The sequence below is a fragment of the Triturus cristatus genome, chromosome 3_1 (genome assembly GCF_964204655.1).
Source record: "Triturus cristatus chromosome 3_1, aTriCri1.1, whole genome shotgun sequence".
Taxonomy (NCBI): Eukaryota; Metazoa; Chordata; class Amphibia; order Caudata; family Salamandridae; genus Triturus; species Triturus cristatus.
The window spans coordinates 977,029,821-977,052,934 of record NC_140583.1 but is presented as its reverse complement, the minus strand read 5'-3'; the positions used below and the strand labels follow the sequence as shown (position 1 = coordinate 977,052,934).

Genomic DNA, 23,114 nt, shown 5'->3' with positions numbered 1-23,114 from the left:
CATCTTAGTGACCACGGAGTAAAACGATCCGGTTTGTTTCAGCTGTGCCTACTAACGGGCCTTAAGTGCCCAAGAAGCACGACCTTCTACTGTCCACCTTCTCACTCACTACCGAATTGGGTCCTCACTGTACCATGAATATCTATGGAAGCCTGGCCGTGGCTTCGATATAAAGGGTCATTCTTCTACCTACTGACTACAAGAACACTCAGAAGATTTAAAAGTGATTCTACACCTTAGGTAGCCATTCTGGTGCTCGTCCCGAGCAATTTTGGCCTGAAGAGACCCCGTAACACGAGAGTCAAAACGTCGTAGACTTTTTTAAAAAGGGAGAGCCTTGAACTAAACATAGTTGACCATGAAAAATAGGTTGTATCATCTCCTCTTTGATTTACCAATAACTGCCACTATATTTTCGTTGTACCACTATTTATACTTCACTGACTTGGTTATCGTCATTACACCGAGGTGCACAATTTTCTTTCAAATGTGATATATGTATAAAGTGTATATACACAGATAATAGATCTTGTATGCTTTTTGCATATTTAAATCTGTTTGGCAAAGGTAAGGTTAACAAAAAAAATCTCTGTTCTGTGGGCCTTTTGACAAAAATCACTTATTTGTTTGCCTTATTTAATGAAAGGCTCTATTGTAGATTGGTTGTTTTAATTGATTTAAGCAGGATAGATTAATAGCTGCTAGAATGTATTATTTTTCATAAAAATGAGTTCCTTGTGAACACTGTTTCTGCAAATATGATACGAAAGCTGTCTAAGGCAGAAAAACTGGTGGCTTTTAAGTTGTTTACAAAAGTGGCTAATCTAATCGTTTACCAGTCGTCTGGGCTACATTTGTTAGTATGTGGCCTACAGGCTCAGGGGAAAAAGCATTATAAAGTAACCTTATCCTGTGAAGGCCACAGTGACGCTATCACATTAATTAAATGTATGCATGCAAAATAGGTCTTGATAATATAACATGCAATGTAACAGATAAACAGTAATAATGATAGTAAACAGGGTGGTATAAATCTACATCCTCTATACTTGTACGTTATACAGGACCGGTTACACAATTGTCATAGACAGCTTAACAATCAATATAGAAGTATACACTCACACAATGAGGTCTGACATAGCTTATAAGTCAGATATATGGATTCTAAATTGACCTGGGCGATTAGTTATTCAACATACAGGCATAAGGAATGATGTCAGAAATAGTCTTGCACTACATCAAGAGTATGGACTACATTCATGAAGAGAACATGTAATGCAGAAGTATTTAGCCAGTACTGAGGAGGGAGGCTTGTCTCAATCTCCTCTGACTCATTCAGCCCATTGTTTACTGTATCTAACAAGTGTGTCCATTTATACTCCCTTAAAGCCAGGGTGGCCAACAGGTCACCACCTCTTGGGTTACGTACCACCCTCTCCAGGACTCACCACTTCAAACTGTCCGTGGTGTGATTATATTGTAGAAAATGGTCCACCAGTAGGGCTCCTGGTGTTTTACAGCGGACCCTTGAGCAGTGTTGCGGTATTCTCACCTTTATTTTCGGTCTTGTCTGGCCACATATAGTTTGCCACACGGGCAGGCAATTGCATAGATAACATCTAACGAATTACAATTCGTGTGGTGCGCAAGCATGTATTGTGGTTGGAATACGTGAAGTCTTTTCTCTCTGCCATAAGGGCACAGGCTTTGCAGTTGCCGCATTTAAAATGGTCCACTAGGGGTGGCAACAGCAAAAGGGACCTTAAATCGGGTGTGGGGGCTGGTTGAAGGTAGGATTTGACAACAGAATCTTTAATGTTCCCACCTCTTTTGACAGCAAAAAGAGGCTTGTTGCGTATCCAGTTAGTTTGATATTCATGATCAGTACTGGGTAATGATCCTAATCTAATTTCTTCTGGTGTTAAATGTAGTTCAACACTCCGTCCATCATTTCCTTTGGTTTTTGCTTTGTTCGCCATAAGTTGGCAGGGTATGCTCAGACGTGAGTCCCTTGCTCACTTTGCCACTGGATTCAAGCAAGCCTGGCTGAAGACGGCTGAAATGCCAGAAACCGGTCCTAGGAAGCTTGTTTCCGGTCCAGGAAAGACATGGCTTGGCAGTTCGGGCTGGACTGTTCCCATGAGGCACAGGGTCAGACTGATTTGCATATGGCCATGTCTGAACTGGGGTGGCAGAGTGGGCTAAAGAATGGTGATGGATTAAACCCAGATCAGTTGACTGGGGGTGAGTGCTTGCAATGTTCAACACTCCGTCCATCATTTCCTTTGGTTTTTGTTAAATGTAGTTACACATACTATTCTAGTACCGAGATCCTCCCGGACAGTCTGTACCTGTAAATGGTTCTCACGTACACAATACCATGCCCTCTTAAATACACTCTTAAGTAGTCTTAAGTCGGAAGACTGGAAAAGAGGACCACATTCCTGTCCTGCTGCACAAAGGACCCAGCAAAGAGGGTGCACCATCGTGGACTGCACCTACTGAACCTGTTGGCTAGCAAAGGAGAATGGACTGTACCTGCAGTGTCCAGCTTGTGGAGAAGTCGTTCCTGAGCCCAGCTGAAGCAACGACTCCAAGGGTCACTTGGCTGGCCTGATTGCAGCACAGGGCTACAACAGCTGAAAAAGTCTGATTGGGCAAATTGGTAGCCCAGATCTTCACATTGCCACTCATTGTCCCCTTGCAGCACCAAGGACCAGCATCCGATGCTCAAAGTTGCATCGAGTCTGCGGGACCAGGTAGAGTCGTCTGAGTGCAGCTTGGTCAGTCAGAAGGCGAGTTACCACCGAGGAAAGATTCGACTGTGAAACCGGGTGATAGGTAGCCCAGTGGTTACTGGACATCTGCTAGGCTCAAGAGGACTTTGAGGGACATGACCCTGTTGGCCAGGACTGCCTTACCAAGTCGTGGACCAAGGAGTAGCTGCAGGAAGATACCAATCAACCGCATTGCAGCCTCCGCATCCTTCAGCATCTTCAGCACCTGTATATGTTGCATCAGGACCACTTTTATAGGCATCTATGGCAAAGATAAAAGTGCCTGAACTAGCATAAAACTGCCTCTTCCTTCAAGGTGTTTCTGAGGGGCTTACCAGGCCCCCTGACTGGCTCCCTAATGTAGTTGATCCCCTACAGTAACTTGAAGTAACCACATTAATACTTACCCAAGTTTTATTCTTTTAAGTTTCAAAGTGGCAAACTTGTTAAATTTGCCAAAGCTTGTTCACGGTTAAGTTAGTGTTAATTTACCATACCTTGTAAATTCTGTATCTCTGGAACCCTGCAGTGGTCCTTTTTTGGTCTTGGCTAGCGAAGGCTGCGCTTGCGCAGTCTCGCTCGCGAGATTTAATGACTTGGAGTAGTGGGGCTTGAACCCGCCCCTCTTCTCTCCTCTTCTCCATTGGCTGTCCTCTTAAATGCTGGGCAGCCATTGGAGAAAAGCTTTCTCTCTCCAAACAAGCCCCGTCTCTTTCGGATTCGTGGGCGTGTTTTTTCGATTTCTCTTTTTTTAACACGCCCATAAGACAGCGAGTCTACGGCATGTCTTGCTCACGCTGCCTACACGCGCCAGTCGGCTCTCTGATTGGTTGGCAACTACCAAATAAGCACTGTGATTGGTGGACCTTGTCAACCAATCAGAGAGCCTACTGGCGTGTGCAGGCAGCATGAGCAAGACACGCTGTAGACTCGCGTGGTGCGATGCAGGCATTTTCCCCCCATCGGCTGACCCCTGCAGGAAATTTCAAGCCAACATATTCAATAAAAGCAAGTGTCAGAATTGCTTTAACCACAGGGAGTCTCATTTGCTGAACGACGAGGATTTAAATCTGGTGAGCTATTTTGTTCAGTGAAACCCAGGACTTGACTCTTTTTTTTCTGATTATGCCGGAGAAAGGTCCCGAGGCACCATTCCCTCAACTGCAATCTGAGCTAATTCCCTGTTGTGCTTGCATTGGTGCTGTCTCTAAAATAACTATTTGTACGGAGATGCGCATGCGCAGGTTTATGCATAGAGCAGTGGGGGCGTGTTCAGTTCAGAATAGTAGTGTTCGATGTATGATCCTATCAAGGACTCTGTATTCATCGGACGTTATGTATATTACTGCCCGGCAAACAAAAACCTTCAAGGATGTGGACAAATGGCTCGGAGTCACCGGCACTGGCTATTTGAGGCATGATAATCGTTAAAAGATCACGTCAATCCGGGTACGAATAATGAAACTACAACTCCCGGTGTGCGTGTAGAAGACGCAGGCCGCCACGCGCCCGTACTGTAGCACAGGGGCGTTCTTGCGGGCGCGTGTCCTCCTTGCCCATTGTGACCGCTATTATACTGTTGCAGTGCACGCGCGCGCTCGCGCGCTGCCAGCTGTGAACCAGAGCCGTTCGCTGTGAGCGCGCGCAGCTGCCTAGGTCCGGAGGATGCTGAGGGATGCACGGGGGCTCGGAGCCTATTAAAAGCAGCGCTCGCCGAGACAGAAGCCAGCTCGCAGGTAGGAGAGCACTGCAGACATCCCGTGCGCTGTGAGATAGTCATTTTCACTGAATTCTTTGCACACGCTGTGCATGCAGTCTCATGTACATCCCTCTCCACGCACCTCATGCCCACACAATCTGTTCTTCATACACATTCCTGTGCACACATCTCCTGTACACACATCGTCCATGCGCACACATCACTTCTGCGCCCCACATCTACGGTACGTTGTTCACAAAGCACTGGTTTGTGCACACCTTCCTGCCAGTCGTACACCATCTATGCACAGAGCCCTCGTTCAGAATCTCCCCTTAAGCACATCGCTTTTGTGCAAAAAAATACCCCTTTGCGCTAACTTATACCCGCTCACCCGGTCTTTCTGTGCACACCGTAGTCTAAGAACTTAGAACCCAGAGCGGCTACCTGAAGTGTACCAAGGCCTTTTGTTTCCTAAAGACTTTGTGCGTTCAATCCCATTCCTCTTGTGCATAAGCAGCCCTTTGTGCACGGCCCCGGAGTGCGCACATCATTCACATCCCTGCTTTCCCTCTGTACATGTGCGCAACCCGGCCCTGGACACGGACTCCATGTTAAGCCCACCAGCACAACGCCCTCCCGTGTTTTGGTGCAGTTGTAGCCTCGCTTCACTTGACCCGGTCTGCCTGCACTGTAGGTCCATATGAGCTGTAAGGCTGTCTGTAACACCCAGGACGTGTTGGTGACAAGGGCATACTGCATTTCTATACAAAGTGCCCCTTGCACTATGAAGGGTCTTCTTCTTTTGTTTTGTTGGAGGCTCTGTGTGTGTGGGAGGCTCTGTTTGTGCGTGTGGGCGGCTGTGTGTGTGGGGCTTTTTTTGTAGGTGGCTCTATGCATGGTGGCTCTGTGTGTGAGTAACTGTGTGTGTAGGTGGCTCTGTGGGTGGCTCTATTTGTGTGTGGGTTGCTCTGTGTGGGTGGCTTTGTGTGTGTGGCTCTGTGTGTGGGTGCAAATGCAAAAGGTCTCGCATTTGAGAGTGATTAAGCTATTGACATTGTAAATAACAATGCCGTTTCTTTAAATGTTTTAAAAACAAAAACATAAACAAAAATAATGTCATGAGCAATGCCAATAGCTCTAACTTTAACAATGCCGAGACCATTGCATTGTAAATGCTTGTTTGTTTTGGTATCAAAAATACATAAAAATAGTCTATTTATAAATTGGTTTCTGATTTCTTGAGTGTCTCATATAATTTGTTTGTTTTGGTGCTGCTTAAGTGGCTAACACTTGTTCCTTTGTGTAAACCGGACTGCTCAGAGCCACAGCTACACAGGATTGGGCTAAAGGTTTGGCAAACAAAAGGGGTTAATAAGTGTTTCACATGGTGAGGTTGCACAGTCACACAGTACAATCCTTGCTTACGTTAAGCCAGTTTTTTCCGGTGCCCGGCACTGGCACTTAATTGTCCACACTGGCGCTTGGCAGTCTGCCACAATGTGGCACTATCTGGCTAATTTAGAGATGACCACAGCAGATATTTTTTATTTATATTGAATTAATTACTTGCCGCCCAAGCCATTCTTATAGCTTTGGGGGCTTGGCGTCCGTTCTGAATTTTCACACTTGTAGGTGTGTGATAGTTAGTAATTGTGTTGTTACTATCATTGGCAGCATGGCAGGGGCAGTTTGGAGTGCCGCCTGCAGTGGCCTCCTGACGAGAGTCCTGGCACTTATTTCTTTAAAACGTAAGCACTGTTTATAATGCACTCCATTTCCTTACAGGCCTATTCTATATTTGTGCCCTCTCAACGCCATCCTCCAGAATGAGAAATTCAGAATGCTCACCCTTGCCCAGGTCTTGTCTGCTCTCCACTCTGGAGACTGGATGCTGGCTTCGGAACTGCAGGGCACCTAGTTCCATATCCCTGTCCTGTCTGCTCATCGGCATTACATGCAATTCATGGTGGGAGAGTAGCATTTTCAATTCACTGTGCTCCTCTTTGGTCGCACCAGTGCCCATTGGGGATTAACGGAAGTGATAGTGGTGGTAACTATGCACCTTCTGAAGTCAGAGGTGCCAGTCTTCCTGTACCTTAATGACTGGCTCTTGAAGGCAGGCTCCGTCCAGGCAGTTGTCAACCACCTGCAGACCATGGTCATCCTTGGTGTTATTTATCAACCTGCCAAAGTTGCACCTAAACTCTTCTCAGATGCTCCCTTTCCTCGGATCCATTCTGTATATGGTTCGGTTTTGTTCCTTTCACCCAGGAAATAGCCCATCATTCAGGCTATGAGTGCGATCTTATTTTTATTTTTAAATGTTTTTATTTTTATGGAAAATAACAAAAAGGATACTGGTAGGTACTCCCATGAAACCTAAGAACATGCTGGTACGACGGCAATACATTAAGGTTCCAGTGTTAGACCATTCGAGCAAGAAAGGAGACTTCAACATAATCGTATTTATCAAGACAAAGTGAATCCTCTTAGATTTTACAAAGAAAGCACTGCAGCAAATTCAACCTCTTCATCTACCCCATATTTTATAAAATTGTCATGGGCTACCCCCTGCTCCCTGCTTTTAGAAGTTACTCTTTAGGCAGTTATAAATAAATCCACGCCCCTCCTCCATTCAGCCAGAGTAGGCGTTTCAGAAACTCAACTCTCTTTTGGCCACTATCAACCCCAGATTAAGCAATAGGTATTTCATGAGCGTCACATCAGAATCGTTGGTTATTTCCAAAAGGACATATTTGGGGTCTTGCGGTGTAGGAAAGTGCCCTCTTTTTGCATGGTTGCCTCCACTTTTTGCTGAACTGCTGATGTGCTTTGACTGAGTGTGCCATGGGTTCCTGCCAAACTGGTACCCAGGGCCTATGTTCTTTCCCTAAAACTGCATTGAAAACAAAACCCAATTGGCACTCTTTGGCCACAGGTCAGTCCCTTGTAAATGGTACCACAGGTACCAAGGGCATTATGGCCAGGGAAGGCCTCTAAGAGCTGCAGCACTTACTGTGCCACCCTTGGAGGCCCTGTACCTTTACACACACACACTGCCTTTGCAGGCTGCGTGTTTTGGTGCAGAACAAAGTGAAGAGTTGACAGGGTGCACATCCCACTGCCCTGGCATAGGGCAGCCACCCCTCTAGCTCCGTACACTATACCAGTGGTGAGGGTACAGGTGACTGAACCTTGTACCACTACAGTGTCTAAGTCAATTTTTACACATTGTAAGTGCAGTAATGCCATTAAAAGTATATGATGGTGTGAGTTTGTCATTACAAACTCCACTGTACCATAATTACTTTACTGGAAACTGGGAAGTTTGGTATCAAAGTTCTCAGCACATTTAACCCACACTGTTGCCAGTGTGGGATTTAATGAAAAATGCACATTCAGGGCATCTTAGAGATACCCCCTGAAAAACAACCTAACACTAGTGTTCAGGCTGAGTGGCTGCTCGCCAGCTGCCACCACCAGACATGTTTCTGGGCCACTGGGTCGAGAGCCTGCTTCTCTCGGGGGTCTGAAACAATGCACATCCTGAGACGAGGTACCAAGCCTCCTCTCCCAGGATGGGCAGGGTCCACGAAGGGGAAGCTTCAAAGGCTTGCCGCCTTTGTGAGCTTCCCCCGGTCCTTAGCTGCTTCTAGCCACCACTTTGGGTGGGAAAATCAGGGGGGGGGGGGAGACCAAGTGAGGAAGGGGGGTGTGCCCACCTTTGCCAACCCCACCCCTTATGTGGGTGAGGCGATGTGAAGCACAACTCTGTCCCCGCCATCTTGCAGATGCGGGGGACCCAGCCAACCAGAGTGAGGAATATGCCCCCCCCTCCCACTGGAGGGTTGCATAATAGGAGGGTGTACCCACCCCAAGGAAGGGACCCATTGGTCCCAACCTTTACCTACCTGTAACAACCTTAAATTTAGTATTTAAGGGCAACCGTTAACCTTGCCTCCTCAGACAAGAAGCGACCAAGAAGAAGGACCTCTGAGCCTTGCTGAAGTTAAGAAGAGGAGGGCGCCCACTGACTTGACCCCAGCCCTACCGGCCTGTCCCCACCTCAAAAGTGGCGAAATGAAATCCCTGTCTCCTGCAGCCAGCAACCTCAAGAACCCCGAGACCTGCCCTGCCTTCCACACAACAGACTGTCTCCCGTGAGCACCTGATTTGTTCACCTACAGACTCTGGCCAAATCCGTGAGTCTGCACCCGATGCCCAGTACCCAAATTTGAGTGGCCCAACAGCACTAGGTCTCCCAAGCAATCCTGACCTGAGATCTGGTGATCTCTGACCTGCCTTAAATCTCCCAGCAAAGCCTGCAGCCTCTTTCTGGAGGATCCACCCGACCGAAACCAGAGCTAGCAAGAAAACTCAACGCCTAAGGACATCCCTGCACCAAAGTCCTATGGCCTTGGGTGGCCCAACCGACGGTGTTCCAGCATCCCCAGGTATCCCAACTTGCCTCTCCAACCGGAGGTCAACTCCAGAAGATCTTCGTCTCGAGCCTTCAGTCTTTGTTGAAACTGTAGAATCCCCATTGAAATCAAGAGGGCACCTGATGCCAAAACAGCACCCAGCACCCAGCTGCCCCTGTACCGCTGCGGGGGTACTTTTGGTGCTAACTCAGATCCCCCTTTGCCCTGAGCCTAACACCAGGAGCTTTTCTCCCACAACCTTGTGGCCTGGACCTGAGCAGCCACCAACTGGGGGCCACCTATTCCCCTTTGGATAACATTGGGCTTCAGCACTCCTCACCCGGCCGCCCTAGTGCCGCTGAGGGTGTTCTGAGAGTGCATCCTCGACCCTGGGGAAGCCGTGGCTCTAACCCCAAAATATCAACGACCACAACGAAGTGCTTACCTGTTAATCGATAACTCCATGTTTGAGGCATGTTAGCTGTAGATCACATGCTGTGCATAGCTTGCCATCTAGTGTTGGGTCCGTTTGCTTGCACTTGTTTTTCCTCTAAGAAGTCTTTCCAGTTGAGGTAGGTGACTTCTCCTTTCGATGTTGGTGCACATGGGCATAGACTCCAGGGCATCGACTCCGTTGTTAGTTTTTTTTCCCGCCATCCGGTCAGACAGCTATTGCTACGCTCCTGTTTGACACCGTTCCTTCGTTTTCCCTCGGTGCACAAGATACTTACCCTCGACGGAATTGTTTTCGATCCATTCTCCCTTTCTATCTCGTATCTTATTGCCTTACTAAAACTAAACTTTCGATCGGAAAGCTCGTGGAAGGCCGTCAACCTTACCCAGGTCGGTCCGACCTGCAGTAGATGGAACGATCCCCGAACACAGAACAGGACTGCAATGCGTGCCAGGCTTTACGCTCCAAACAGACACTTCGCGACTGTCTGGGTCAATGTCGCAACATGCAGAGCCAGCACACAAGCTCCATTCTGGACATCTTCGGACAACAATTGGACGAAGAGACCAGCGAGGCCATGGAAACATAGGAGGAGCAGGAGCCGATCGCCATCCCAGAGCTCGACTCCGACCAAGAGGACGACATCCCACATGGACAACGTACCGCGAGTACAACTCCCCCTTCGTCTAAAGACCCAACGCCACAAAAGAAGGCGGCTCCGGTCCAACCTGTGCCCTTGGGCTCCGGTCGGCACCGAGATCATGCTTCGACACCCCGCCTTCCGGCTTGGCACCGAAGCCTACCAAAAAGCCTTCCAGCTCCGAAAAGACTTCCTCCAAATCAAGTTCGGAGTGAGAACTTCGGGGTCGAAACACCAGTCCAGCGCTGACCCCACCTATTCCGCACCAAAACACTTGTCGAAAACGTTAACATCCAAGACTTCGGCACCGAAACCTTTGGTGCCAAAAAGTCAGATCTGCTCTAATTACCAAAAAGACAGTTTCGGTGCTCCGATTGACAAACCGGATCCGAAACCAAAAACACTGTATATCCATCCTCAAACTGGACATATCTCCACTAAAGTGACTTTAAAAAGAAGGAAGAATACCGCAATACTGTAAAGAAAACAGTTGGAATTAACTCTTCCTCTCCTCCTCTTTCTTCGCCTCCTTCACCTCAGTTTCAGCCTATTTCACTTGAAAATTCATCACCTCATACACCTGACAACAAGGATGATGGAGATGGAAATGATGATCAACCAATACAAGACTCATGGGATGATTACAATACCAATTCACCCACAGGCAGTGATCCTGATTTATATCCTAACAAGCCCTCTTAACCAGATGACAGCGTAGGCTACATTGAGTTACTGTGTAGAGCTGCCAACTTCCATGGAGTGCAGCTACGTAAGGAATCCTTTGAAGAGGATTTCCTCTTTGAAACTCTCAGTACCATACAGAGGTCATCGCATACACTACCTATGCTCAAAGGGATAATAAGTCATGTAGATGAAATTTTTAACTACCCGGTCAGAGTTCGTATTCTTACCCCTAGAGTAAACCGAAAATACAAGCCAGCGCCATCGGATCCAGTATATGTTAAACGTCAGTTGCCACTAGATTCCCTGGCTGTGTCCACGGGTAAGAAATCCAAACTTAATGATGCTTCCAAGGAAAAGGGTAGCCTCTCAGGCGGCCAATTTCTGGCGTGTCTCCAACACTCAAGCATTGCTAACATGATATGACTGTGCCCACTGGGATGAGGTGGAGCAATTAATACAATGTTCGAGGCATGTGGGCTGCTGAATTCATATCTGTGCATAGATCGCCGCCTAGTGTTGGGTCCGGATGATTGCACATTGTTGTCCTGGAAGAGTCTTTGAAGTATCACGAGATAGGTGGCTCCTCCCCTGGACTACAGTGCGCATGGGCATCCTCTCCATCCTCAGATTGTTTTTTTCCGCCATTGGGTTCGGATGTGCTTATCTTAGCTCAAGTTAGGAAAACTTTATTTAAGGCCAAAAGCCTTTAGATATCGTCGGTATCGTTTGCGTTCGGTATCGATAGATTCTTATACTTGTTTTCGAACTTATTCACCTTTATCGGATCGAGTTTCGGTCCGAACATCGATCGACGTTCGAAGATGGAATCGGGGACTCCCTTCAAAAGATGCCCTCTATGTCACGCAAAATATCCACACGTCGATGTCCATCCGGTGTGTAACAAATGTTTATCACCGGATCATGATGAGACCAAATGTATGGCCTGCGCCCGGTTCCGGTCGAAGAAGACCCTTCGGAATCGACGAGCGGCTCGATTGGAGGCCAAGAAATCGGCGCCTAACCCGGTTAACATATTCAGTACCGAGGACGAAGAAGCCGAGAGCGTCGAAGAGGTAGAAGAGCAGGATGTTCAAGACCAATCGGACCCTGCTTCAGAGCATGACTCCCAATATGACAACGAAGATGAGGAGATCTTCCGGGAAGAAGACGTCTATGAGGTAGGAGACGACGAGGAGGCCCTTGGGGCCGAGGAAGATAGCTCAGGCGAGGAGCTAGGCCAATCCGTCGATGCGGAGGCCGAGGGGGGATAGTCTTGATAAGGCTCAGGTTGAGCGATCGCCTGCGGGCCTTACCCAAGATCGGTCGGATCGTTCTACAGCCCCGCATAAAGGCCCGGCTTCGAACATTTCAAAAGAGCCAGAAATATCAAAAAAGACTGGAGTCGATTCTGTGAAATCGAAACCAAAACCTGCACCGGTCAAATCGAAACCGAAAGTGCTACTGGTTCAGGTCGGATCGAAGGCATCGAAACCTTCCAATCCGTCGACACTAAAGGAGGACATCGGAGCCGACAAACCAAGGAAGGACTTGGGTACCGAGAAACCAAAAAAGGACTTCGGCACCGAGAAACAAAAGAAGGCCCTCGGTCCCGAGAAGCCGCATAGGCCTATGGCACCGAAGGTTGGGGCACCAAAGACCAAGGTCAAGGTGGTCGATCCAACTACATCAACACCGAGGAGTGCTGAGCAGATCGAAGCCCCGAAGACAGGAAAGAAACCGGAGACCGCGTCGAGGCCTGTCTCCAAAGAGCCTGTCGGATCGAAAGCACCGTCGACATTCACGTTGCAATTGGTATCGGAGTCCCTCTGTGTGCATTTTTCATTAAATCTCACACTGACATCAGTGTGGGTTTAATGTGCTGAGAAGTTTGATACCAAACTTCTCAGTTTTCATTGTAGCCATTATGGCGCTGTGGAGTTCGTAATGACAAACTCTAAGGGTGGCACAATAAGTGCTGCAGCCCTTAGAGCGCTTCCTTGGTCACAGTGCCCTGGGTGCATGTGGTACCATTTACCAGGGACCGGCCTGTGGCTAGAGATGCCAATTGTATTCGTTTTGGGGAAAGAACACCGGCCCTGGGAACCTGATTGGCAGGAACCCAGGGCACATCAAGTCAAAGTGCATCAGTAGTCTGGCAAAAAGGGGGGGGGTATTGCAACAGAAACCTACTTTCCTGCACTAGGTGTTTTGATACCAAGCACCATTATTTTCAGTGAAGCCATTATGTAGCTGAGTAACTTGTAATGACCAGTGCCCCATACATATGTTCAAGATGGCTTCCAGAACACTTGCAATGTCATGGCAATAGAACCAGACATCACAGTAGCATATCTGCTTTTGCATATACCTCACTTATAATGCACCCATCCTTGGGGCTTTAAGGCCTGTTGTAGAGGTGACTTACATATAGTTTATACAGTGTGCATGGGCATAGCACACAGGGAGTGTGCCATGTCTTTAAAATGGTTTGCACCATTTTACGCAGCCTGCAATAAGTCTGCATGCAGTTTGTGTGTTGGTCCCTTAGGGTGGCATAATACATGCTGCAGCCCCTAGAGGACCCTCTTTAGTACCCATGCCCTTGGTGCCAGGGTACCACTTACTAAGGACTTGCAGGCGAGCTAAAGGTCTTGCCAGTTGTTGTACAATTAGACATTTACCCTATTTTAGGGCAAAGAGCACTGGCAATGGGCCCTCGGTAGCAGGGACCCAGTGCACCTTCAGTTGAGAATCGGTGCTAGGGCAAAAAGTGGGGTTGATCATGTCAAAAGGAGGCCTCTCCCTACAGTCTCTACCAAATAAGGCGTTACCGTAGGTAAGTAACTTGTTTTTCTTGTGCATCTTAATATCATAACGCAAACAAAACTTAAATATTGTTGCTGTATTTTACATAATTTAAGGATGCTTTTCTTTTTGTCTCATTCCCGAATGGCACAGTTGCAAACTCTACTACTGGCAGTGGTTCCCGTCGAGACTCGCTGACTGGCAGCAGTGACCTTTACAAGCGGACGTCTAGCAGTTTAACACCCATTGGACACAGTTTTTATAATGGCCTTGGGTTTTCCTCTTCCCCTGGACCCGTCGGCATGCCTCTTCCCAGTCAGGGACCTAGTCATTCTCAAACGCCACCTCCTTCTTTATCATCACATGGATCCTCATCCAGTTTAAATCTTGGTAAGAACTTTTAAATCATGCATGGTCTCTCTTGAGACAGCTTCAATAAATGCATTTGCAGTAATGTTTGTGTGTTGAAAATAGTAAAATATTTTCATTGGGGTATAGCCATTAGTATGCTGGTATTGTAAAGCTTACAAGTGATCCGTGCTTTAAATTTGTCCTTCTGTCCATCTTGGATGGAAGTAGGCAAGTTGACTTTAACAGATTAACTTTGCTATTAGATTATTAAGGAATAGATTGACTCATGAGCCACATTTATGCATATTCCTTGGAAGTTCTTGTGTCTGCTTTCAGAAAGTGTTTTTCAATAAGTCTTTTAACTCTACCTTCAGTTTCTTCTCCAGTTGTAACCATTGGGTAGTGCATGGGATGAAAACACTCTGCATATCTTTTAGAAGTTGTGTTGCCCTCCTGTTCGTTTATGGACCAGCCTGCATGCTTCCTCCACGAAGGTGCTCATCATTGTAGGCCCACTGGAGGTTATTTTAGGTTATTGTAGGTTCTCACTTGCCCCCTGTGTTTTACCTTTTTATTAGTGTTAGAGCTATGATCTGATGTCAGGGGTCTCCCCGAGTGTATTTTAGTTTTCAATGAGATTTGCTATAGCCATCTCATCCTGGGCCTGAGTTAAATGGCTGTGATGGCAATGTCCTTTTCGTCGAAGGCTCGGCCTTTTTACGAGACCCTATTAAGATATATTCTAAATGCCCTTCACTGTAGTGTAAACGATCCTGTCAGTCCCCATAAATGAGTAGTTTGTCTACATGCCTGGCACATGGGTATGTCATTTATACACGGTCTGTTTAGTAAACATGTGGTTGCACTAAATAGTGTCTTTCTTTTTGTTATGTAGGACAACCCAGGCACTGTATTTGCACAGCTAACCATTCACCACAATCGTTCTCCACACAACCCAATCACAGGCGTGCACACAGACATGCCGAAAATGCACCCCCAAACCCCCACAACCACCAAACCATCACCAGTGGCGGAGGAGGCATCATCCATTTTTTTTGTCTCAACTATAGGTACAGCTGAAACTGAAAAACCGAGTTACCCTGTTTCCTTGCTGTGGCCATCTCCCTTGGCAACAAAGGCACATGAACCAAACTGAAGCAAATTACATATAGAAACTGAGCTTCATAGAACTGATCTCAGAGTGAACACTGAGCAACACCAACTCTGGATGCTCATCCAGGATTGGGGGAACCTTTAAGGAAGGCCTCCTGGTTGCTTGTGGCAGAAAGCCTCCTTTATCAGAAGAGTAAAAGTACTGGACCCTGAGTCAGTTCTTAGTTCACATTTGTTGAGTCAGCTCTATGTAGTCCTGTATAGCAGAGGCAACTGGAGGGCCATCATTTGCATCTCATACGAAATGCTCTCCTCCACTTTACTTGGCCTAACTCTAGGAAAGCCAGCAGGACCCTGCCCCCTGGGATGGGAATGGAAGGCCTTTCTGCTTGTTCTGCTTGTTCTGCTTGTTCAGGAGTTGGAAGAATGGCCTATTAAACAGTAATATCTGCACAAGACCCACCTGAGCACACGTTCCTGCCTGAGTACAGCTTTGTAGGCTGAGACTGCATAGGAGCCGAGACTGTTGCCCATGCCCAGCTGCACAGGAGATAATCAAGGGGACTTAATGGCATTGAGCCATCACCTTCGTTGATTTCACATATTGGGTGTCAACGTAGGCTCATCCTTTCTCCATCTTGTTGCTCTAGTGTGCTCTGATTCCCTCATTTCATCCCCTGAGGGACCATTCATGATCTATCTCCACACAGTGGGGTCCATTTCTACGTAAAGGAGGAATTATCCTTTGCCTGGAATCCTAGTAACCATCATTCTACCACTAATGGTTCTGTGTGTATTGACAGTTGAAGCAGATGTAATGACTGTGTTTAATCTAATAGTGGCCACTGTTATCACCTTGACTGGCTGTTGGTGCACCGCCACCTGAAAATCTTAACGCTTCAGATCCTCCAAACGAGGCACCCAAACTCTACTGAGCACCATTTGGGAGAGATACTAGGAACTGGTCTGCTATAAGCTGCTGTCTTTAAAATCCGTAATTTAAGGCAAATAGACGAACTGTATTCTTGACTCGTGCTATGCATCAGTGTAGGAAGCTGGCTCGGTATATACTATACCAAAGTGAGGTATAGTGTACACAGTCCAGTGGATCCTCAAAGGTAGACAGAGGTAAAGTTAGATAGCACCTAACTCTCTATTTGTGGTAGTGTGGTCCAGCAGTAAGGCAGTATCAGAGGACAGTGTTAAGCATTTGTTGTACACACTCAGCAAATGATTCACACACTCAAAGACTGAACTTCAGACCAATTGTTTTTGTGTAAAAAAATATTCTTTTAGGTGTTTTATTTCCTAGAACCAAGCAAGCCTGGCACAGTTAAGTGATAAGTACTTTGCAGTAAATATACAGATTGTAACAGTTTGGATTTCAATTTTAAATGTAATTTGATTTGATTACAGTAGTTAAGCAATGCTTTTCAGAATAGAATACGTGTAGATCAGAAAATACTTTATTCGACACTTGGAAGAGCCATAAAAGATTGCACATACATATTTACAATTTAAAACTTTAAAAAACCAATAGGTCCTCGTACACAGAATTTGCACATTTATAAACCGTAATAAATTCTTACTACGAGTCTTAAAAGCAGTGAAAAGATATTTTAAAAGACAATATATAATTTCAGTTGTTTCCAGTGTATACCATTGTCAATTCATATTTTCTGATCCAAGCAGCAAGTAAAAGTGGACGAATAAAAGGCTTCCTCTGAGATGTATACAGACTACAAAATAAGAAAGTGCACAGTGCTCTGATATGATCCCCCATCACAGGGTGTGAGAAAGTGCCATCTTTCTTGCATGGTATGCCCCCACTTTGTGCTGAATTGCTGAATGTACATTGACTGAGTGTGCCCTGGACTCCTGCCAATCAGGTGCCCAGGGCCTATGTTCCTTCCCTAAACACACAAAACCCAAATTGGCAAACCCTGGCCACATGTCAGCCCCTGGTAAATGGTACCCTAGGTACCCAGGGCCTTGTGACCAGGGAAGGCCTCTAAGGGCTGCAGCACTCATTGTACCACCCTTAGAGGCCCTGTACCCTTACACACACACACACACTGCCCTTGCAGGCTGGGTGTCTGGGTGCAAGACAAAACAGAGTCGACATGGCACTCATCCCTGTGTGCCATGTCCATCACCTACACTGCCATGGCATATTTCAGCCACCCCTCTAGCTGGGTGGCCTATGCCAATGGTGTGGGCACAGGAGCAGGAGACCTGTGCCCCTACAGAACCCAGGTCCATTCCTGGGCACTGTAAGTGCAGTGCTGCCATTTAAGAGTACATGGTGCTGAGAGCTCGTCAAACACGAACTCCAAAGCACCATAATGGCAACACTGAAGACTGAGAAGTTTGGTATCAAACTTCTCAGCACATTAAACCCACACTGATGCCAGTGCGGGATTTAATGTACCAAGCACCCCAGAGGGCATCTTAGAGATGCCCCCTAAAACCTAACCTACAATCCGCGTCTGGTCTGAGGCTGCCACACAGCAAACACGTTGCTGGACCCCTGGGTGGGAGAGCCCCTGCTCTCCTGGTCCTGCAACAATGCACATCCTGGGCGAGGTGCTAAATCCCCTCCCCCTGGATGGGCAGGGGGAAGCTTCAAAGGCATGCCACCTCTGTGAGCTTCCCCAGGCCACTGCAACCCCCCACTCTGGCGGGAAGCTTGGCCGGAAACCCCAAATAAGGACAGGGGATGTGCCAGCCTGTCAACCCCACCCCTCGGGGGGGAGGCGAGGTGAAGCACATCTCCGGGCTCACGCCATCTTGAAGATGGGAAGCCCTACCCTATCAGGACTAGGCTACTGCCCCCCTCCCACAGGAGAGAGGCAGGATAGGGGGTGTACCCACCCCAGGGCAGGGACCCATTGGTCCCTGCCCTTCACCTACCTGTAACGCCCCTAAATCTAGTATTTAGGGGCACCCTGAACCATCCTTCCCCAGATTCCAAAATCCGAAGAAGAGCTAGAAGAAAGAAGACCTGCCCAGCAGCTGCTAAGAAACTGCTTTGGCCCCAGCCCTACCGGCCTGTCGACCCTCGAACCTGCTTCAACCCGGCATCTCTTGTGGCTAGCAACCTCACAAACCCCGGAGGACCTGGCTACCTTTTGACTCTAAGCCCCTGGGACTCCGCTCTACTCAAAATCTACTTCCAATCCCTGGCAGCAGCCCAGAACCGCAAACCCAGCACACTCTGCACCAGCCAAGCCTGGCCTGTGCAAACAAAGACCACGAGGACGACCCCACGGCGACTGACACCGAGTCCGGCACCAAAGGACCTCCCTCGACACTCCTGAAGAAGCCTGCAGCCTCAGAACCAGGTGCCCCCCCTAACCGCGATCAATAGAGGGTAAGATTTCCCGACACCAAAAGGCGCCCCGCTGCCCCCTGTGCCCAATCCCGGGGTACCTACCTATCCTCCAACTATTCAACTTACCTCTCGAAGTGCTGGTGGCACCTGAAGAATCCTCGTCCCCGAGTTTGCAGGCTTTTTCTAAACCGGAGATTTCCCATTGAAATCAATTGAGCGCCCGAAGGCTCTAAAGCACCCTGCACCCAGCCGCCCGAGTGGCCCTGGCAGTGCAACCTCTACACCTATCTACTTCTCCAATTGCCACCAGGACTAAGTGACCAGGAGCCCAGCTCCCACAGCCGCGTGGCCTGCTAGTCAGCAGCCACCAACCAAGGCCCCCCCATTCCTCATAGGATAACATTGGGCCTAACTCTCTCTGCACCCGGCTGCCCTAGTGCCGCTGGGAGTGAACCAACTGTACCTCCCTGACCCTGGGGGACCCCTGAGTCTATGCCCAGAACCTCAACTCTGCCAGTCGAGTACTTACCTTTAAACCGATAACTCTATTTTCTTCATAGGGTAACATTGACTGGCTTTTTCCTGAAATTTCTTCGAAGTGTGGACTTTTCAAAACTAAAAATATTCCCCAAAAATCAGCCGAGTAACGAAAACGAAAATACTCACCTGCTCTTAGGTGAGCTCCCAGTGCTGGATCTTGGTGCCCAGCACTGACTCTGAAAACTACTTACAACTGTACTTACCAGTAACCCAATTTTCTCCCTAAGGAAATCATTGACTGTTTTTCTTTGAAATTTCTTTTAAGTGTCAGTTTCTGCAATCTTTCAATGTTCTTTAAAAGTCGTATAATATCTGAAAACGTAATTACTTACCTGTTTTAGATAAAGGTCCCAGTACTGAGTCTAGGCACCAGGTTCTGGATTACAAAAGTAACGAGAACATACTAAACCTGTTACTTGAATTTTCTGCCATAGGGAATCATTGACTGTTTTCTATGAAATATTTTCTAAGTGTCAACTTTTAAAATGGCAAAATATTGTCTAAAAATCATCACAGTAATTAAGTCGACTTTTCTTACTTGATTCCAAGTACTGACCCAGGACTGAATCTAGGATCCTGTCCTGGAATTCCAAAAGTAATCCTAAAAGTAATCTGTGGCAAATAACATGAAACGTCCATTAACCCCTTGAGTGCCCGCCCCTTTCCCCGCCCTGTGCCGGCTGTTGCATTAGCGGGCGGGGTTTATGATGAGCTGGTCCTCGTCATGGGCACAGCGCAACCGCGGCCCATGACGAGACCAGCTCGTCATGGGCACTCAAGAGGTTAAACTCAATGCAATATTGTGTTTAAAATAGTGTTGCCTAGTGCAACCACTTGTAACTGTTTACAAAAGTCAATTGCATATTGCAAAAGTATTCATATAAAGCATCTCATTCTGAGAAAGTATATTTTAAATCCAATTGTTGGTTCTAAAATAAAACAAGCATATCTTTTTTATATATAAACCATTGGCCTAGAGTTCAGTTATTAAGTGTGTGAGAACATTTGCTGACTGAGTGTGTACAACAAATGCTTTACACTGTCCTCTGATACTGCCTTACTGCTCGACCAAGCTACCACTTTAGAGAGTAAGGTTATATCTAACTTTAGCCTCTGCGGACTGTGGACTCTGTACCTATTTGGGAACAGTATATACAGAGCCACTTTCTCACACAGGGGCATAATGGAAGTGATGCAAACCATGTGCCTCGAGTAGGGAAAGCGACTAGGTAATGTATTGTTTTTAACCGCAACCTATTCAGCAAACATTTTTGCCTTCAATTTAGATCAATTTGTAAGTAAAATGCAGGTTCTCTTTGTTGCTTTGGGGAAGGTTCTAGTTGATTGAACATATTAAAAGTAGGATCTATCTGCTGAAGACTTTGGTAAAGGGATTTAATAGACGCAGATGAGACAATTTTAAGGGTGTCAGGGTTTGTGTAGTATTCTGGGACACCGATTTTGGTAAACTTCATTTTGATGTATATTAACCACGGTGTATCCGGGCTCTTATCCAGCTCCGTACAATCAGTCAATATTGTTCTGCACAGTGTAGTCTCAGTATTTTTCCAAATCTTTAACCAGAGCAACAGCGGTTGTAGTGCAATATTGTCTTTCAAGTAACTTAATCCTACTTCATCATGACAAAAAGCAACAGGGGAACTCTGAGGCACTGCTAAAAGTGTCCTTAATGTACTTTCCAATTATTTGTAATGGTTTGCAATTCATATGTCCCCTATCCCCAGCCCCAAAGGTTACCACTGAGAGGCTCTTGATCTTATAAATACATAAATTCTCCTTCGTTGGTTTGTGGCCCAGTCTTTTAGCAAATTTAAAAATAGCATCATTGGATATCTGAAATTGCATCATTCTAATATTTAAAACCTGTTTCCAAATCAGATCAACATCGAATGGTACCCCAAGATATGTAAAATGAGGAACTTTAATTTCTTTACCCCCCTTATAGAAATGTCCTTGTTTTTGGGTGCGCATTAAATCATGAACTATTTTGTGCGATTAACTTTTAATCCCAGATCATTCATAAAAACATTAAAAGAATTAAGCAGAATTTGTAGGCCATTTGCTGTCCTGACTATCAGGACCACGTCATCAGCATATAGTAATACAGGGATTTGACACTTATTTAATCTTGGAATATCCTTCCCCACTGCACAAGGTTGTTATCCCAGTCCCTTTATATATAATAAAAAGAGAAAAGGGGCCATGACACACCCCTGCCTAACCCCTATATCGGAAGGGAATTCTTCTGTACGATCTCCACCGCTACTATAGCTTGCTGAGGTACATTCATGAATTCTTCTTGGCAGGGTGATAATTGCACCATCAGTCAGGGCCGGCTTTAGTGCTGGTGGTGCCCTGTGCGACAATGTTTGTTGGCACCCTCCTCACCTCTCACCTCCCCCCCCCCCCACCCCACCCCACCCCCACGACCACCTCTTCCACAGATTCCCTCACTAGCACCATTTAACAGTGGCGCTCAAGTCTCCATAACCACTGTCTCTCAGATTCATTTAGTATTTTAGCGCCACTCATACCAGTGTAAAGTGTTCCAGCACTTTACATCACACACATTGCACAGAGACAATCATACATGTGTAAATCAGTGTATAAGAAATGTTACATCAGACAGGACTACAAGGTGTAGTGTAGGAGTGACATGTCATCTATCATCGTAGGTGTTGGACTTGGCCCTTTTTGCAGGGTCATCCCTAAACTTTTTGCCTTCCTCCTGCATTTTTTCTGACCTGTTGTTGGCTGTTTTATGACTCTGGGCACTTTACCACTGCTGTTCAGTGCTAAAGTGCATATGCTCTCCCCATTGTAAATTGCTATGTTGGTTGGATTCCATAATTGGCTTATTTGGTTTACTGTCAGACCCCTGTAAAGTGCACCAGGAGTGCCAGGGCGTGTAAATACAAATGCCGCTGGTGGGCTCGCAGCACTGGTTGTGCCACCCACAGAAGCGGCCTGGTAAAATGTGTCTAGGTCTGTCATTGCAGAAACTGCATGCAGTCTGGTACTGACATGCTGACTGACAAGTGCACTCACTTGCCAGTCCCTAAACCTTCCCTTAACTTCATGTTAGTCACCCCTATGGTAGGCCCAAGGGCAGGGTGCATTGTAAGCATAAGGTAGGACAAGCCCCGATGTGTGTGGCATGTCCTAATCGTGAATTATAGCCATTTTCGTTTTTCACTATTGTAAGGCTACCCTGTTCTCATAGGCCAGAATGGGCTGTTAAGATTATTACATCCTATGATCCTAACATACCCAGGGAACATGGTAGAAGATCGAGTTTAGTATGCCTGATCTCAGAATAATAAGGTACATCTTTTTGTAAGGTTTAATATTCTGCGTTTGCAAATGCCACTTTTAGAAAGTTGGCCTTTGCTTGCCTAAACATTTCAGCCCGCCTCTGCGTGATGTGTATCTGCTGTCTGGCTTGTGTGAGTGACAGGGCTGGGGAAACCCAGATGGGCAGGGCTAGGTAGCCTGGTGGTGTATAGAAAGATTGACAGGTAGATGGGTGGGAGCAGTACACCTGGACTCTGAATAGGACTGTGTTCTGCCACCACAATGCCGGCTCCGCCCCCTGTGGAGCGTCTGATGACTCTGCCCTGCACTCTGAAAGAAGAAGCCTGCATCGCGTCAACAAAGTGCTCCAGAACTGGACAGAACTAGGCAAGGGCCCCCCTGGCCTGGGAGAACAAAAGAAATGTAGTTTAAATGTAGGAGCCCTGTGCCTAAGAAATCAGATCCGCTTTGAACCAAGAAGAATCTCTGCCTGAGGAGAAGGCGCCAGGAAAGCTGTAAGGAGGAAGACTGTCCCTATCCTGGGGGACTAGCCTGCGGTGGTGTCCTTGGTGCCAAAGTTTAGAAGAGGAACCTTTTGCTAGAGACTTTGCTTTATTTTTACTTTCAAGAAACGTGTGCTTTTCAAAAAGATCTCCAAGGGCTTGGAATCGAGCTTGCCCCCTGAACTGAGCCCCAGGACCATTGGGCTCAACCTGACCTTCACTTGCCCACCGCTGGACTGTGGTGTTCCTTCCCTCGCCGGAGCCGTGACTCTTGTGCCCCCCAGCCCCTCCTTGAGCTGTGACCGGACTGCTTAGCTGCCCCTGCCTTGGGAAGAGCCTCGCTCGATCTGAGCCGCTCTCCCTACGCCGTGCTGGGCTGCCACCGTCACCTCGCTCGCCGGAGGCCCGCTGCGCACCTTCACCTCTCCCGCCGGAATCGGCGTTGTGAGCATCTTCAAGCCTCGGACGGCCCGGACGT

General features: G+C 47.1%; 1 protein-coding gene across 24 annotated transcripts in view; it reads left to right on the top strand.

Annotated features, from left to right (window-relative positions):
- Nucleotides 1-23,114, top strand: part of PUM1 (pumilio RNA binding family member 1) — an 897,051-nt gene that overhangs the window by 562,719 nt on the left and 311,218 nt on the right. For all 24 annotated transcript variants that reach the window (XM_085645644.1, XM_085645641.1, XM_085645638.1 and 21 more), the window contains one exon: nt 13,634-13,870. In XM_085645644.1, the coding sequence (XP_085501770.1) occupies nt 13,634-13,870 (237 nt within the window). The remainder of the gene's footprint in view (nt 1-13,633; nt 13,871-23,114) is intronic.